Source organism: Bos indicus x Bos taurus, chromosome 13 (genome assembly GCF_003369695.1).
Source record: "Bos indicus x Bos taurus breed Angus x Brahman F1 hybrid chromosome 13, Bos_hybrid_MaternalHap_v2.0, whole genome shotgun sequence".
Classification (NCBI taxonomy): Eukaryota; Metazoa; Chordata; class Mammalia; order Artiodactyla; family Bovidae; genus Bos; species Bos indicus x Bos taurus.
Window position 1 is genome coordinate 36,514,670 of NC_040088.1, and position 17,790 is coordinate 36,532,459.

At 41.1% G+C, this 17,790-nt stretch overlaps 1 protein-coding gene across 15 annotated transcripts in view; it reads left to right on the forward strand.

Moving 5' to 3' along the window:
- The window catches only part of ZMYND11 (zinc finger MYND-type containing 11), a 75,878-nt gene extending 59,446 nt beyond the window's left edge, over positions 1-16,432 (forward strand). For 4 of the 15 annotated variants that reach the window (XM_027559441.1, XM_027559446.1, XM_027559451.1 and 1 more), the window contains 11 exons: positions 2,291-2,368; positions 2,814-2,906; positions 4,814-4,901; positions 5,390-5,445; positions 6,573-6,650; positions 7,474-7,592; positions 10,264-10,471; positions 10,846-10,914; positions 11,657-11,929; positions 12,236-12,421; positions 14,136-16,430. In XM_027559441.1, coding sequence (XP_027415242.1) covers positions 2,291-2,368; positions 2,814-2,906; positions 4,814-4,901; positions 5,390-5,445; positions 6,573-6,650; positions 7,474-7,592; positions 10,264-10,471; positions 10,846-10,914; positions 11,657-11,929; positions 12,236-12,421; positions 14,136-14,258 — 1,371 coding nt within the window. In that variant the 3' untranslated portion in view covers positions 14,259-16,430. Of the gene's footprint in view, positions 1-2,290; positions 2,369-2,813; positions 2,907-4,813; positions 4,902-5,389; positions 5,446-6,572; positions 6,651-7,473; positions 7,593-10,263; positions 10,472-10,845; positions 10,915-11,656; positions 11,930-12,235; positions 12,422-14,135 lie in introns of all 15 variants that reach the window. The other 11 variants (XM_027559449.1, XM_027559439.1, XM_027559450.1 and 8 more) reach the window with 5 other exon arrangements.
- The last annotated feature ends 1,358 nt before the right edge of the window (positions 16,433-17,790 follow it).

Consider the following 17,790-nt stretch of genomic DNA (forward strand, 5'->3'; position numbering starts at 1 on the left):
AAGCACTGGGTTTGTCTGTCTGTGGCTTGCAAGATCTGTTCCCCAGCCAGGGATGGAACCCGGGCCATGGCAGTGAAAGCCTGGAATCCTAACCATGAGGCCACTAGGGAACTCCCTGGAAGCATTTGTTCTTATTCTCCTCTCTTTCTAAGGGAATATAGGTTTCCCAAGAGGTAAGAAAAAACGTTTCTTGGCCTTCTTAACATTTCTTCCCTGTATCCAACAGAAGTTGTTTAATAGAGAAAGCGGTGCATGGAGGGATGGCCGTGTCAGCAAGAGTGTTTCCACAGCAGTGTTAACAGCTGACGGTTTCAGATCTGTTGTTTTGCTCTGGCTTACCGGAGGGAGCAACTAATAGTTCTCACGTGTTTGTGTGCCTGGGGCTTACACAGGGGATTTATTTATTTATTTTTTAATTGAAGGATAATTGCTTTACAGAATTTTGTTGTTTTCTGTCAAACCTCAACGTGAATCAGCCGTAAGTGTACACATGTCCCCTCCCTCCTGAACCTCCCTCCCATCTCCCGCCCCATCCCACCCCTCCAGGTTGATACAGAGCCCCTGTTTTTGGGTTTCCTGAAACATACAGCAAATTCCCATTGGCTATCTATTTTACATATGGTAATGTAAGTTTCTGTGTTACTCTCTCCATACATCTCACCCTCTCCTCCCCTCTCCCCATGTGGGGATTTTGTTTAAAGTGAGAATTTACAAGCTACATCAAAGTCCCTTTTCCCAAAGATTATACAACCTGGGGTTCAGGAAATACCATTGCATTTTAAACTCCACATGTACACCATTGGCACTGGTCTTGGCCTCATGTCACAACCCAGCTTCCCTGGTGGCTCAGCTGGTAAAGAATCCTCCTGCAATGAGGGAGACCTGGATTTGAACCGTGAGTTGGGAAGATCCCCTGGAGAAGGGAGTGGCTACCCACTCCAGTATTCTGGCCTGGAGAATCCCATGGACCGTATAGTCCATGGGGTCACGAAGAGTCGGACGTGACTGAGCGACTTTCACTTTCATGTCACAACCACCTGAGGAGTTAACAGTAAATGAAGGAACAAATGGTGGAGACCTTTGCCTGGAAATTCAGTTCACATGCTCAGGGTGGGAGCCCACCAGTGTATCTGGAGTGTGGCCAGGGTGAGAAATGTGTTCTGCAGTCTGTAGACAGTAAGGCTGTTTACTCAGACGGCCTTGGAGTAAAGCTGAGCCGGGAGAGCACCAGCCACGCCCCAGAGAGTCTGGGGAGCGGGGCGGCGATGGCGCCAGGCATGACCTGTGCGAAACTGCTTCTCAGCTCAGAGGACGGTTTCCACTTTTGACTCAGATGCCTTCGTGCTGTGAATGTATAAGCACTTGGTTAAGCCGTAGCAAAGGTTTGTCATTTACACGAGAAAACTTTGCTCCTTCCAACGTATTTAGCATTACTGAGATGACTTCCTGTGTGTAAAGTTCTTAGGGGAGTAAGTAATAATGTCACTGGGTAGAGACTCATAATGCAGCAGCCTGAAAAAGTTAGAGCATTGATTCACTAGTGGGCCAGACTGCTCTGTCCTCTGCAGGGCGGCCTGCTTATGGTCCAGTGTCTCTCATGGTTGTCTTAGCCTCAGCTAAGAAGTTTGGAACATTGGTCCTTGTTTCCTAGTTGTCTAGAAGTGACATTAAAGGTAAAATCCTTCTTTAATTCATGTAAAATTAAGTTTTCTGAGACAGAAATTAAGAAACCTAATTAGCTTTTAGGCAAGACTAATGGAAATTGAAGTTATTACTGAAAAGACCCATAACACTTCAAAGTAGAGATGTAGATGTGTGTGCTTCAGTGTATGTAATTCCTAAGTGACAGACTTTTAATGACCTTTTTAATAGAAAATAATGTTATATTGAAATTCACCGTTCAACATTGTTATTTTAAAATATCCCTTAAAGGATTTCAGCCATTGGTTTTTTAAATAAAATAAGTGATTCTACGTTACATCATTATTGTTATTTTATTGTTATTGTCATTATTTTTTGTCATCTGAAAACAAATTTTAAAACATCGAGAAAAGAAAAGTGCATCATTCTCTGAGGTGTTATGTCAAGGACAGTATATTTTCTGATTCTTACATTATTACATTAAACGCTACTTTTGGTATGCAAATTTTGGAGATGTGTTGGAAATATTACATCGTTTAAGAAAATCTATATTTGCATACTATAATCTTATATATATAGACATCTTTAGCAAGAATATAGACTTACAGATGATCAGATTTTTTATCTTGGCCTTCTCTGTTTCCAACAGAGCATCAAGAAGAAAAACACCAACAAGCAGGAGATGAGCACTTACCTCAGGTTCATCGTCTCCCGCATGAAGGAGAGGGTGAGTTCCAAGGGCTCTTAGAATCGCCTCAAGTGTGTGTATTCCTTCAGAGTTCCTGACCGACAGGTGGCAGATACGCGCAACGTAGCGTGAAGGGTGGACACCGCTGCTGTCCTGCGCTTTTGTGCTCTAGTTCCATAAAATGCTCTTAGATTTGTTTTGTCTTTGTTTTCAACACAGGCATTTCTTTAGCTGCCTTAGGTTAGAAACATTTACATTTTAAACTTCCATTTATCAGAAAGAACATTTTCATTGATACTTAAGTCTTTAAAATGAAACTGAATTTTCCAAAATAACTGTTCTTTCTACTCAGACCTTAAGGAATGCCACATTAAACTATAGTGCATATACATCTTTCGTTAAGTTCTCAAGTACTTGTTTAGAAATTGGTGTTTTACCCCTCTCTCTAGCCGCGTTTAAACTGATGTGTCTCATGACCTTTCAGGCTATTGACCTTAATAAAAAGGGGAAGGACAACAAACACCCCATGTACCGGCGACTGGTGCACTCGGCGGTGGATGTCCCTGCCATACAGGAGGTAAAGCTCGCCAAGCACAGCCCTGGCTGTGCACCTGCCCCACTCCTGCCTCAGCAGCTGTCCTGTGAGGGGCGTGCTCACCCGCTGGTGCTCAGCAGGGGTCATCTTTTAAGAGTCTTTGTTTTAAGCAACCTGTAGATTCTTGACACATGTTGATTAAAGAAAATATATTACAGCCTGATCAGTGTAACGTTCCAGATGCAGTCGCCATGCAGCTGTGTCTTCCTGGGCTCGGTGGCAGCACTTGGGAGTTTCTCCCCAGGGAAGATGAGAGCGCAGATGTGCTCTCAGGTCTTGGGGAACACTGACATGCACTTGAACAAAGCAGATTTTAACTAGAAAACTTAATCTTTCTGGTGGAGTTCTTGATTTTACCTAGTTAGCTGAGGGCTGTTAATGGGTTTGTTAATGTTTAATTACAAATGCAATGAACATTTTGATGTGCTTCCAGTTAGATTTGCAGATACACCAATTCTGAACCTATGTGTCATTTGAGTTTTAAAATCTTACGGTTGGCCATAATAGGAGTAATTTTAAATCATCTGCTCATTCCTTAATCTGCTTAATAGCTGGAAAAACTGAAGGTGTATTATTTCAGTGGAAGAAAGGGGCAAATGAAGGTTGTTCATAAAAACGAGAAATTTTAATTCGACCTCTTAGCCCTACACTGCGTAACTTCTGAGAACAGTGAAGAGCCTGGCTGTCCCTCCTGCCCTCCCCCCATGGTACCCCCACATTCTGCAGTTTGACTCCCTCATTTCAGGGAGCTTAGTAGCTGGGCTGATGGTGTCTTATTAGCAAGTGCTGACCATGAGCAGAAGCACCCTGAAGGAAATGAAGAGGAAGAAGACCAGGTTTTTATGCTTCCAAAGGTTTACGGTGGAGACCAAAATGCTAGCTGTGGTGCTGCATGAGGACTGCTGGGTGTGGGTGTACCCACCTGGGTGCAGGCAGGCAGCCTGGTGGCACCTTGCGCCCCTGAGCCAAAGACCGTGAGGCGCTCAGGGTGGAGTTTGGGTATCAGTGCTCATGGAAGAGCCCTGTGACCCTCGATGCCAGACAGAAGCCATCGACTGTCTTGGTGCACAGAGGACCAGTGAGGACTTGATTTTAAAACTGTGTCAGCCACCTAGCTCGAATTCAGAATTGCCTTGTCTTCTTTGTGGTAATCTTTCACAGAGGCTAACAGCTCTTTCTTCTTTCAGTTTTATTTTCCTGACTTACATAAATTTTGCGCTTCTCTGGTGGCTCAGATGGTAAAGAATCTGCCTGCAATGCAAGAGACCTGGGTTCGATCCCTGGGTTGGAAAGATCCCCTGGAGAAGGGAACGGCTACCCACTCCAGTATTCTGGCCTGGAGAATCCCATGGACTGTGTAGTCTATGGGGTCACAAAGAGTCGGACACGACTGAGCGACTTTCACTTTCACTTTTCATATTAGTGACTGTTCTCGAAACCAGAGCCCTGAGAGAGTTGCTGAGAAAGTCATTCTTATTTTTCAAAGAAGCCCTGTTAATTATAGTACAGGCCTGTGCGTAGCATATTCCCTACATGGTAGATAAGTAGTTAGGTCTCATCAACCCCACTACCAGAGCTTTCATTATGTACAGCACTTAGCCGCAGCTTTTATCATTGTTACAGATGAGGTGTTCATGCTGCAGTAACAACGTGGCTGAGAATGTGGGACCTTCTGCACTTCACCGTCCTGGAATACCCTGACTGTAGACGGAGTTGTGGGTTTCTTTTATGAACATTCTGTCAGTATGGACACAGGAGCAGTAGACACAGGAGCAGTCGTAATGCTATTCTGGAAAATCTTGCTGTTTCCCACACTCTCACACTGTTAAATTGATGGCAAGTGTTTTCACTATTAACCGTTGTTCATTTTGGTTTTTTCCCCTCTGCAGAAAGTGAACGAAGGGAAATACCGAAGTTACGAAGAGTTCAAAGCTGACGCTCAGTTGCTTCTCCACAACACAGTCATTTTCTATGGAGGTTCAATATTTTTTTTTGTGTAGTTTTTTTTATTCATGTGTTTACATCGCATGTTGAGAAATATCTTTTATAAAACATTACACTAAAACAATACCTGAACAATCTGTAAGTGAGTGATAATGTTAGGGTTTAAACTTAAAAATATTTAGTAATATAGATAACTATATATAGCTTATAGAAGTGATTGGCCAAAAGCAGAACTCTAGTATTTGTTTTTTCCCTTCAATATCCCCTCATTCAAAAGTAGTGAAAGAGGCCAATCTATACTGAGAGTATTAAGTTGTGTTGAATATAAAATTAAAGCTGCCTATTTACTTTTCTTTTACTGCCTGAATTATATTTTGAATACATGTGTTTATTTTCCGTGGTATATGTCCACTTTTGTTAAACTGAAAGAAAATTTAAATGGCTATATTACTTTTGGTAGTCTTGTGTTTCCTGGTAGTCCTGTGATTGCTGGTAATAGGTATCTGTCTTTATAATTACAGCAGACAGTGAGCAGGCTGACATAGCACGGATGCTCTATAAAGACACCTGTCATGAGGTACTGGCCACACCTAATACCTGAATGCTTGCTGTTCTCTACATTAACCTATTTTAGAATTCCATTCTGATATGTACCCTTTAATTTTGCCATTTCTTTAAATACAATCGTATTTCCATGTTTGACATACATGGTATATACAATGCAAACAAGAGAGACGGGGGCGGGGGGAGAGGCTAGAATTCTGGTAGAACTGTTCTCAGAGACTCTAATTCTGGGAATTAGACTTAGTTACTAAGTAACTTCTAGTTAGAACAAGAGGAAATTGTTTTCCTTAACTACCCTAAAGCGAATTAGTTAATATGACTGCATGTAAAGTGTGTTGCACTGGGCAGGCACTCAAAAATGTTACCCTCTTTGAATGAAAGATACAAATTTGAGTTCTTACTACACTACACAGGCAAAAAAGCAACCCAACATCAGCATTCATAATTAACAATATATGAAATATATATTTAGGAAAGATTTTTTTTGGGTGGCCTTTCTTATTTAAAACATTCATCTATAACCATATTATCTTTGCAAAAGTATCTCAATTTATATAAAAAGTTTTGTTTCTTTATTCCATTTATGATATGACTCTTCCATTCATTAAACATATTTATTGAGTGTGTGCTGTGTGCTGAGTTAGGAATAAAATGGGAGTCAGGATGCTGGCTTCCTGCTCATACAGCTGCGTTCTGAGGAAGGAGACTCAGGAAAAGGAGAGACAAATCAGTTTCTTTACAAAAGTTACGGAAAATATGAAAGAAAACAAGACTAAAATGGAGAATGAGGCAGAGAAAGGGCTGCTTTTATTGGTAGTGGTATTTTCTGTGGGCATATCAAGAAGACATTTCTGGGGAAATAGCCTTTCATCTGTGTGTTGAACTGGAAGGTATCAGTGAGGCTGGGGAGCCAAGGGCAGATGCAGTGCACCCTGAGGAATCAGTCTTCTATTCCGAGTGTACTCAGGGCCCTCTTGGGAGGTTCAGACAAGAAAGTGGCATTGGAGAATTCAAATGTGAAGCTTAAAGAACACAATTGCAGACTATAAACATGAAAGAGAATGCTGATTCACAGGCATCTGGCTAGTTGTGTGCATGCATATATTTTATGTAGGCTAAATAGTTACTTTTCTTTTTCAGCTGGATGAACTACAGCTTTGTAAGAATTGCTTCTATTTATCAAATGCTCGTCCTGACAATTGGTTCTGCTATCCTTGTGTATGTGAAATTTTGAGATTTTCTTTTCTTTTTTTAACCTCTTCAGTGTCTCTGATGTACTGCTCTAAGGAAGTTTATTCCAATTTGCTTTAAGATTATAATCCTTCTAAATATTTCTCTTCATATCATGGTTTTAATGAGTATAGAAAACTGAAACATAGGAAAAAAACAACTTGGGGTCAGTATCCATTTCTTACTTTAAAATGAGAACTTTAAGAATAGGAATAAACATCGAATCCCTTAATAAATAAAAATTTTTCATTATCTCACAAGAAATCTAAGTCTTTATATATAGCTGTGTGATTTCCCCTAGAATGACATGTTAGTGCCAAAGGTTTCTCCTCTCCCCCCCGACAAGGGCATAAGAGCCTGCCTGAAAGCTCCCACTTTCTGAGACATTACTGTGCTCTTCAGTCACTTGATGGTCTCATTAAAATTTGTATCTCTGACTTCGTAGGTTGGGAGGAGGGCCTGAAAATCTCCCATTTCTTACAAGCTCCCAGGGTTGGACTGTATTTCATGAAGCAAAGTTAGGGTGTTCCGTTTGCCCTTGTTACTCACGTGGGTCTTGGTTTCCTTCCAGAGTTCCATGGGCTGTCAGGAGATTCTTTTCACTCCACATTGCTTATGGAAATTTTAATTTTTTGGTGTTTTTCTTGGAGGCAAAAATCAACCAGTCCTGGGGTGGGAAAGCACATTCTGTGCGTTTAGGACTTATAAAAGAAGTATTGCAAATATTATACTTAAGTAGGTCAGTATTAATGATATACTTGTATATAATACTTTACAAGTAATATGACAAGATAAAACATTTTATTTCCAGATACCTAATCATGAGCTGGTTTGGGCTAAAATGAAAGGTTTTGGATTCTGGCCGGCCAAAGTCATGCAGAAAGAGGACAATCAGGTTGATGTCCGCTTCTTCGGTCACCATCACCAGAGGTAATATCATGACCCATGAGCCACCATCACCCCTGGGCCTTTAGGAGCCCTGAGGTGGACCCAGGCCTGCAGTTACCGGTGCTCTGGGTGCTTTGCCATCAGGAACAATGTGAAGTGTATTTTAAATTAAAAAACAAACCAGCATGTAACTTGACTGGGCACCTTAATGGGACAGTTTCAGTGGCAGAATTTAGAAGGGTGAACTCAGAAGGGTGTCAGTGGTGGGAATTAAGTGGAGAGCTTCTCAGCATGGTCCATTTCACAGAATTGTATTGTCCTTGTGGAAGTTTCAACCAACTTTTCAAGGTTCTGTCAGAGTCACAGACAAAAATAATCAACTCGGGAGTATAGGAGAGTGTGGGTCTTGCGATCTAAGAATGGATATGAGGGAAGAACTTTGACCTAGTGTTTTGAATTTCATTAACAGTTAATTTAGAAAAGTGAAGAATTGTTATGCAGAGATCACCATGAATAAATACAGTAAATATTCTTTAGCTAGTTCCTCTTATCTCTGCACCTAGTGGGGAAAGAAAAGGTAGACACGTGATTATGGACTGTCCCTCCATATGCTCAAACCAGAGCCTGCTGCTGCCTCCCGAGCACAGAGCAGGTTGTGATGCTTTGTCCTGGTGAGCAGGTCTGCAGGGCACGCATGTCTGACTCTCCGTGCTGCCTGTGGTTGGAGGGTGGATGGCACAGGCAAGAAAGAAGGGGCACATCCCGTCAGATCGCAGGCCCATCTTATTGTGCACAGACTCAGAGAATTCTGAATTCAGATTGACAGATGTGTAGGTATAGCCAGATCCAATTTTCTCTCTTTTTATTAAACTTTAAATTGTGGGGTGTGTTCTGTTTCCGTTTTATAGTGTAGATCAGACTGCATGTCTCAAACTTGAAACCTGATTATAGTAATGGAGATGATTGAGAGAATAGGTATGTTGTATGAATTGCATTGAGACTTAATAAGGTCTCACATTAAGACTCTTCATTCAGTTTTATTAAATCCAAGGGATACATAATTTAACAGGATAAAATTCTCTCCTAGGTCACAAGTTCATTCCAGGTAGTCAGCACTGCTTATGATGGAAATCCTCAAAAACATACTGCTTTTAAAAAGTGTTTAAACAGTTTTTGATTGCCCAGTAAATGTTTGCTGACTGAAAGAGTAAATAAGAATACAGAATTTAATGGCAAGGAACTCTTCCACAAGCAGAATTGTATTTGCACTTCTCCTCAAGTGTAGTTTACTTTGGTTTCTAATATAGCACTGTCAGATGACACTGTTAATGTAATATTTATAAATAAGTTCAAATTTAACAATTTCAGCTGTCATTAGCATGTAACCATATGGATTACTGTATATTAAAAATGTGGTTTTAAATTCTAAAGCAAATAGCTTAGTTTATACAAGCAAGTTAGAAGTCTACGTTTATAACGTTAGGCATATATGCCAGGATTCTCTGATGCCTTCAGAACAGTTTTAGGTCTAGTATTTCTTTAACTCCATAGTAAGACTGGAAACAGTAAATCCTGGTTTATTCCTAGTGCTGTATCCCACTGCATGTCCTCACTGGTGACACCCTTCTCTCTTCGTGTCCAGAGTCACCTAGACTGCGTGTGCTGCATTGTTCCTCCTCGTTCCTCAGTTCAGGGCAGTGGCAGTGCACGTAGGAGCACTAGCGTAGTTACCAGGAAAGCTAACCGTTAGGACCCTCGCTGCGTTCCAGCTGCTAGTTAATAGCTTACCTTAAGCCCATCTGGGCAGCATCTCCGTGAGCCGTCAGATGAGGCAGGAACAGTCCTAGGACTGTACACTCTGTGGTGCTTTCACTGGCCCATAGTCAGCCCCAGGTGAGTGGATGCAGTGGGAGACTAGGGCCAGTAAGTGATTAGTACCCAGGAAAGCTTTCTTCAGTTTCTATTCTAGCTTTCTTCCTGATAGAACCAAATGTAGTTGTAGATCAACTGTGGGCTCACAATTGAGTGCTTGGTTGCAGAATGGTATACACTTTCCCACTTGTTAGTCATGGTCCATCTAATGAATAGGGATGTAATGACCTCATTTTATATGTAACTGTCTCATGAACATTTCTGGGCATTTGCAAATGACTCTATAGCTTCCCTGGTAGCTCAGCTGGTAAAGAATCCGCCTGCAATGCAGGAGACCCCAGTTCGATTCCTGGGTTGGGAAGATCTGCTGGAGAAGGGATAGGCTACCCACTCCAGTATTCTTGGGCTTCCCTTGTGGCTCAGCTGGTGAAGAATCCGCCTGCAATGCAGGAGACCTGGGTTGGGAAGATCCCCTGAGAAGGGAAAGGCTACCCACTCCAGTATTCTGGACTGGAGAATTCCATGAACTGTATAGTCCATGGAGTTGCAAAGAGTCGGAAACGACTGAGCGACTTTCACTTTCTATAATTCTAACATGCAAGTAGCTAGATTTTGAGTAATTTATAGTATTCAAAACAATGAGATATTGAACACTTTAAAAAAGGCTTATAAGTCATTCTCACCCTGAGGACTTTACTCTGATGACTGTGAAAAACAAGTCAATTCACCTTTTTTCTACTTGGTAAAAGTTTTTATTCAAGTCACAAACTGTGCTTTACAATGCACAGAGTTTCTGCCATTTGGGAAACTTCTAACTGTCCCTTTTCAATGTTGTTCACAGGGCCTGGATTCCTTCTGAGAACATCCAGGACATCACAGTCAATGTTCACCGGCTGCATGTTAAGCGCAGTATGGGCTGGAAGAAGGCCTGCGACGAACTGGAGCTGCACCAGCGCTTCCTCCGCGAAGGGAGGTTTTGGAAGTCCAAGAATGAGGACCGAGGGGAGGAGGAGGCAGAGTCCAGCATCTCCTCCACCAGCAACGAGCAGGTGAGGGCGCCAGTGAGAACCTGTCAGTTGTGCTCCGGAGGTGCGGGTGCCAGGACGCACTGGCATGGAATGAGCAGGTGGTGACTTCTTCCTTCACACAACATTTGTCAAGTGCTCCTCAAAACAAACCAGAAACAGTCCTAGTTCACAGAAGCTACCACTACTGATCCGGATTCGACCAGCACATTAGCTCTTTCAAGCCCTCCGCCCAGAGGAATCATTCAGTGAGTGCCAACCATGTGGTCTTGAAAGAGTTAATGTGAGAGGGACACAGCAGGTGCCCACCTCTCCCCTGTGGGTCCAGGGCTAGTTCCAGCAGAGAAATGTTTTGTGGTGTCAGGAATAACGTGCTGTTACTTTGATGATGTCCACAGCTAAAGGTCACTCAAGAACCAAGAGCAAAGAAAGGACGACGTAATCAAAGTGTGGAACCCAAAAAAGAAGTAAGTTGCCCACCTTGCAGTGTCCCGGTGACAAGTGAAACAGGAAATACTTTCACAGTTGTGATCCAGGCAGTGCTCCTGACAGGTAACTTGCAAAAAGGATTGCCATCAGATAGCAACCAGGTTGGACCCAGACTGCCCGCTGCCCTGTCACTAGGGTAACACACGGGAGTATCCAGTTAAGCAGCACTGACCACGTCTGGCGAAGTGGGACAGTCCTTTGCTGCACGGTCTAGGAACACTGATGTTTTCTCATGGCACTAATAAACAATTTTTAGTGTTTATCCAGCAGATCAATGAGACCAGCATTTGAAAACTGAAAGAAACTGTGGCTAAGTTCAGGCTTTTACAATTCTGTAATCCAGGTACATTTTAAAACCAGGGCACAGTACCACCACATAGGGTATTTGTTTATGAATCTCATCCAAAGAAGTAACGATAAATTCTAATGATCTTACACAGTAAACTTTTTGTTTAGTTTCCTTCTTTGAAAGGAAACACCTTAATATTAGTATTTAATGGAATTGTAAATGAAGTTCCTGTAGAATGATTGTACCTATAAATTGCATATGTTTTAATTTTTTTTTATTTTGAATTGTGATCAAATACACAAAAGAATTTTCCATTTTCTTACATGATTGTTTGAACAGCAGTTGTATGGCTGTTTGTATCACTCTGTTTTTTTTCAGATAGAGCTTGCTCTTGAACTAGTAAATCCTCTGGCACTTTCCTTATCCTTTAGGAACCAGAGCCTGAAACGGAAGCTGTAAGTTCCAGCCAGGAAATCCCCACGATGCCTCAGCCAATCGAAAAAGTTTCTGTGTCAACTCAGACCAAGAAGTTAAGTGCCTCTTCCCCAAGAATGCTGCATCGAAGCACCCAGACCACCAGTGATGGAGTGTGTCAAAGCATGTGCCATGACAAGTACACCAAAATTTTCAATGACTTTAAAGACCGAATGAAGTCTGATCACAAACGAGAAACTGAAAGAGTTGTTCGAGAAGCTCTAGAAAAGGTAACACAGCCCTCAGTGCCAGCGCTGCCTCAGACACACGGGCGGGTTAGGTGACTAGTCTTCCTGTTGTGGCTTTACGTCGCTTAGGCATCAACCAGGTAGCAGCTCTTTAAAACAAGGAATAAAACATCTTTTTATAATATTTTAAATAACAGGTACTTTTCTCACCTAAATATTTTATAGCCCTTAATGAAATAAAGGGAACAGGTACATCACTTAAGTAGAAACTATGTATTAAGGTTTTGCTTAATGGTTTGTGTAAATTATGAGCTGACATACTCTGGGTTAACTTTTTTTTCATCTCAGCTGCGTTCTGAAATGGAAGAAGAAAAAAGACAAGCTGTAAATAAAGCTGTAGCCAATATGCAGGGTGAGATGGACAGAAAATGTAAGCAAGTAAAGGAAAAGTGTAAAGAAGAATTTGTAGAGGAAATCAAGAAGCTAGCAACACAGCACAAACAACTAATTTCTCAGACCAAGAAGAAGCAGTGGGTAAATACCACTATTTTCTTAGAATCTGATTTATGAAAAAAAAATACCATAGGTATGATGAAAATTAATTCAGAAAGATCTATATGGCATATGTAAAAATCCTGAAATACAGTCTAATGTGAAACTGTCAACTTTAATTAACTTAAACTGTATTTTAACTCCAGATCCCACATTTCTCAGTATTTGCTCAAAATTATTTTGTTACATTGAGATTATGATACTTTGGGACATAATATATATAATTTATACAAGTTTTCCATCTATGCAGGTATTTTATTTTGATAAGTGGGCTGGCCCTGATAGGTGATATTAACTTATAAAATTGTAAATGTAAGTATCATAATAGCAAACTAAGGATTTTCAGATTTTACTGCACTTAACATACATTAGCTTCTAGTAAAGAAATTGATTGCTTTATAAAAGTAATATCTCACTGGTCTCTAACGTAAGAACTGACAGTTCACCAAGGACGGTGCCCTGAGGGTCTTCTTAGGCTGTCTGCTCTCCAGTCTTCTCCCCAGTCTTGCTCATTTCCACTGACCTGTCGTCTTCAGCTCACATCTGCCTTTGAATCCCTCCAGTCATTTTTCACTTCAGTTAATGGACTTCTCAGCCGCAAGTCTGCTTTTTGGTTTCCATCAGAATCTTTTTATTGATGTTTTCAGTTTGCTCATACATCATTTTCTTGACTTTCTCCATGTCTTCCTTTAGTTCTTTGCACTTCTTTAATAGCTGTTTTAAAGTCTGTGTCTAGTATATCTGCCAGTAGGTTTTTTACATGGACAGTTTGTTGATTGATTCTTTTTCCTTTGAATGGTCATACTTCCTGCTTCTTTGTATGCCTTGTGATGTTTTTTGTTGTTGAACACTAAACATTTGAGTCTAATAACATGGTAACTGGAACTCATTTTCTCCCCTTTATCATAGTTTGCTGTTGTTGTTTCTTTGATTGTTATGGCTGTCTATTCCCAGGATCAGACTGAGGTGTAAATTAAATCTCTTCTTAGGTCTTTTCTAAGCCTCTCCTTGGGTTTGCACATTGACTTCCTAATTCCCACATATGTGCAATTGATTTTGAGTGGCTTGCAAAAGGGAAGTCACTTCAGAGGGAGGACTTGTTTTTGGTTGGGGAGGGGTGCAACTGTTAATACAGTGGCCGCCCATCTGTGACCAGAAGCAGCAGTCTGCAGGACACCTGCCAGGGGGCTCCACACACAGCCATCTGGGGCTGTCGATGGGCAAGAGGTAGCTGTTTCAGTGCTGAGAGCCAGAATAACCAGAGTGACCATAACTTACTGTTCCACCCTTCCCCAGACCTCAGAGTTCCAGAACAGTCCCTTTAGATTGTGCAGCAGAGCTGCTGTGTGGGGAGGATGGAGGGGAGTCCTTGTGCTGCTGCTCCGTCATCTTTTCAGAACCTTTGGACCTTTTTAGGAAAAGAGAAATTATGCTTGTGTGCTGCTGCTGTTAATGACCTAGTACAGATGGAAGAAGTTGATGTGCCGAGTAAGCTTTGAGTTTGCTGATAATGACTGCGTGCTGAGCCTCAGTCATCCCATTGTTTCCCTACTGTCCTGCTCAGGACAGAAACCGTGTTGATGTTCTTGGTGATCCTAGTTTACACTTGAGTCAGAAAGATCTTTGAAAGCACAGTTTTAAAGTCTGTAGTTGTACCCAGTTTCGTTTACCTGCTGGTCACGGTTTCTTGCTGCAGTGCTACAACTGTGAGGAGGAGGCCATGTACCACTGCTGCTGGAACACATCGTACTGCTCCATCAAGTGTCAGCAGGAGCACTGGCACGCGGAGCACAAGCGCACCTGTCGCCGGAAAAGATGAAGGCTGGCTCTTCCTGGAGAATCACTGACGACTATTCCTCTCAGACACAGCGGTTTTTGTTTCCAAGAAGCCAAAATTGTTTAGAATTTGCTTCCCATTTTGCACCAGCCTTTAAACACTTTTCGTGAAGAAATTTTGCACAGTAGTTTAAATCTTTTGTTAACACTCCTCTGGAGTTTTTCAGGGGGTAAAAGTAACATCAGTGGAGGGTATTATTTTAAATAAATTTTAATTGAGAGTTTGTTGCATTTTCAGCAAATTTTAAAACATTTTTAGGTTTTACAGAGATTTTAACCTTTAAACAACAGATCTTTAAAAAACAGGTGAATTACAAGTGAGTTTAACAAAGAAACATTTAAAATAGATCTGAATGTAAGAACTACAGAACTGTTTCAGAAATAAAACATACTACCTTGATGTGAAATTTATTTCTTAACCTTGTTGAGCTGGTTTTGTTCAGCTTACTTTACTGTTTAAAGGCATTATCTATTGGTTATGCCAGTGGGTATATGATTGAATTTAGGGAACAGGGTTGACACAGCAGGTGCTAGTCCTGCATATTTTTTCTTAAATGTTTCCCAATTGTGTTTTTCATTATTTCTTTTCAATATATAACTTTTATAACAAATTATTAGCTTTGATCTTGTAGTTTAAAATTGCAGGGAACTGGGGGTAATCTTTTACTGAGCTGGATCTTAGAGAAAATGAATATTTAAATTTTAAAGTTTGCACATTTCATCTTTGTCCTAACATGAGTGCTTGTAACAAAATAAACAACAAAAATAAAAAGCCAAAAACTACCTTTATCCATACATGAAATTATAGATGAGGCATACAGATTTCTTTAATGCTTCCCTTCCCTCCCCAAGTGTCATCTGATTGCCTACTATCTGGTGTCACCTCTTCTAGCATAAGTTAATACTGAAAGGAAAGAAAGCACTTAAGTTTCACAGAAGCCGTTATGTTTGTAGTAATGGATCATTACCTACTAATGAACTCCATCACTGTACACAGAATGAAGAATAATGCATGTTAATTTTCTTGTATTAAAGATGCCGTGATTTGTAAAAAGTCTGTATTTTGCGGAATGTCTGGACTAAGAAGCATTACCAATAGGAATGGATCGATAGTTAAATAATTTTTTTTATACATAGATATATAAAATACAGCCAGGAAACCTTAATTTTAAAAAAAAAACAAACCCTCGCAATTTATGTTTTTTCAAAGACTGATCTTAGACCAAGTCAAATTCCCATTTATCATTTAGTTATTTTTAAGGTTAGAGAAATAATTTGTAAATATTTATTTACACCTTCGATATTTATTAAAGCAATTACACACAATGTAAGTGAGAGAATCAGGAGAAAAAACCTTTCAAAAAGTTTTCTCCAGGTTTGTCAGGGTCACTCTAAAGACAAAAATGTACCTAAGTCTTCTGTGAAATAATCCCCCACCCAGTCCTGATGCTGTTGCAGATGGTGGTGACACAGGTTAATCGACAAGCTACTGCCCAGTGGTGCCCAATGGCTTGGAGGACCTGTCTGGTAGCCACACGTCAACACCATCCCTGAACTACGCAGGCACGTGGCATTCTCGGTCCCTCCTCGTTGCTGTGTGATTGGTCAGCGTCGCCATAGTGCCATGGTCTGGTCCAGACGACGTAACTGAGAACACTTACCGTCTCTGATTGTTTTCCAAGTTTAAAAACTTCGATCCACCCCTATGAGAGCAAGTTATTGTGGAACTATTTTTGGTGTGAAATCATTCCAGAGTGTGTACTATTTACCGATAGCTGCATGAAAGTAAGACTCGTGTTACTTTGGCTTTTTTGTCTCCGTTGACACGGTTGCACATTTCCAAGTTACTACAGCGTGAAAACTGTGTGTTTAAAAAAAAAAAAAAAAACAAAATTAAAAAAAAGAGATTGTGGCCTGGTTTTGTAAAAGTTTTAGGTAAAATTACAATTGATTGTTTAGGAATCATTATTAAAAATTTTCTGCAAATCATAAAGCTATATCAAGGTGTTGAGCTTAGCCACTATGCACATTGTAATTACTCATTGTGGCTGTCCAGTTCTTCGATGCATTCTGGCATTTTGTAAGCTGCTCTGACTAGCAATATATAGACTCATTTAATGTGTTAACATTGGTTAATAAATGTATTTAAAAAAACTGCCTTTAATAAATTGTTGATTTAGTCCATTCCCCTAGACCAAAACAAACACAAGTATATCACATAGTAATCATATACTGTTGGCTATCCACTGGTGACTGTTTATAAAATCAGTGTGTTAAAAACAGTTCTTTTAAACACTGCATGTAAAGTTGGATTTACTTTTACCAGTTCTCAAAAAATTCAAGTTTGACTACAAAGCCCTTTTTCTTGACCTTTAGGCTGAACATACAGATAGAAAATTGCTCAGTAAACATTTGAAATTAGTCAATAATATCCATTTCAATATATCCAGACTCAAATCCATTATCTCTTTCTCACTTCACTCCTCCAACCAGTTTCCATGATGGTGATCTCAGTTCAAGCCAGCATCACCCTCCTGCCAAACCATGATGTAGAAGTGGCCCGACCCTCTCTTTGCTTCCCCCTCTAATTCAGTGGTTCTCAAATTTCTGACTTCAGGATCACAAGAGGGCTTGTTCTCTCCCCACCCCCACTTTGATTGCTAACAAGCTCCCAGGTGTTGCTGACGAGGCCATCCTTTCAAAGGCACTGCTTTACTGATGGAAATAAACAGATATGCAGAAGGTCCCAGTATCTTACAGAGTCCTAGGGCCCATGCTTAGACTTCTACCCCCAGAAGGATCCAGGTCCCTCAAGTTAACAATCCTGGATCCAGCAGGATTAGGCAAGCCAAGAATAGAATTGGTAGCAAGAGTCCTGTCACTGATTTAGATCAGAGGCTCTCAAACGTCCAAGTGCACACAGATAACCTGGGGGTCTAAAGTGCAGAGTCCAACTTAGACCACCTGGGGTGGGTGGAGCTGGGCATTCTGCCATTCTGGCCACGGATGACACCTGAGAGGCAAGTTCTTAACTCCAAAACTGCAACTCACTGCTGAATAACCATCAACAGGAGAATGTTGGATCCCACCAAAAAAAGATACCCCACAGCAAGGACAAAGGAGAAGCCCCAAAGGAGGGGTTAAATTGCATTTAGAATCAAACCGATACCCACCAGAGACGCTCGGAGGGCTCAAACAAAACCTTGTGGGCACCAGGACCCAGAGACCCCACAGACTGAGCCAGACCTGCCTGAGTGAGTGTCTCCTGCAGAGGCATGGGTCAGCAGTGGCCTGCCCTGGGGATAGGGGCTCTGGCTGCAGCAGACCAGGGTCATGGAGCGTGTAACACAAGCCCTCTTGGAGGAGGCTGCCATTAGCCTCACTATAAGCTGAGCAGAGGACTCAGAAACTGCAGAAAAGTTATACCAAAGAAGTTTTCACACAGTTAAAGTTCTAGGACACACAACAGATTTTGCAACTTGGGGATCTGACAAAGGGAGTCTGACTATGGAGGC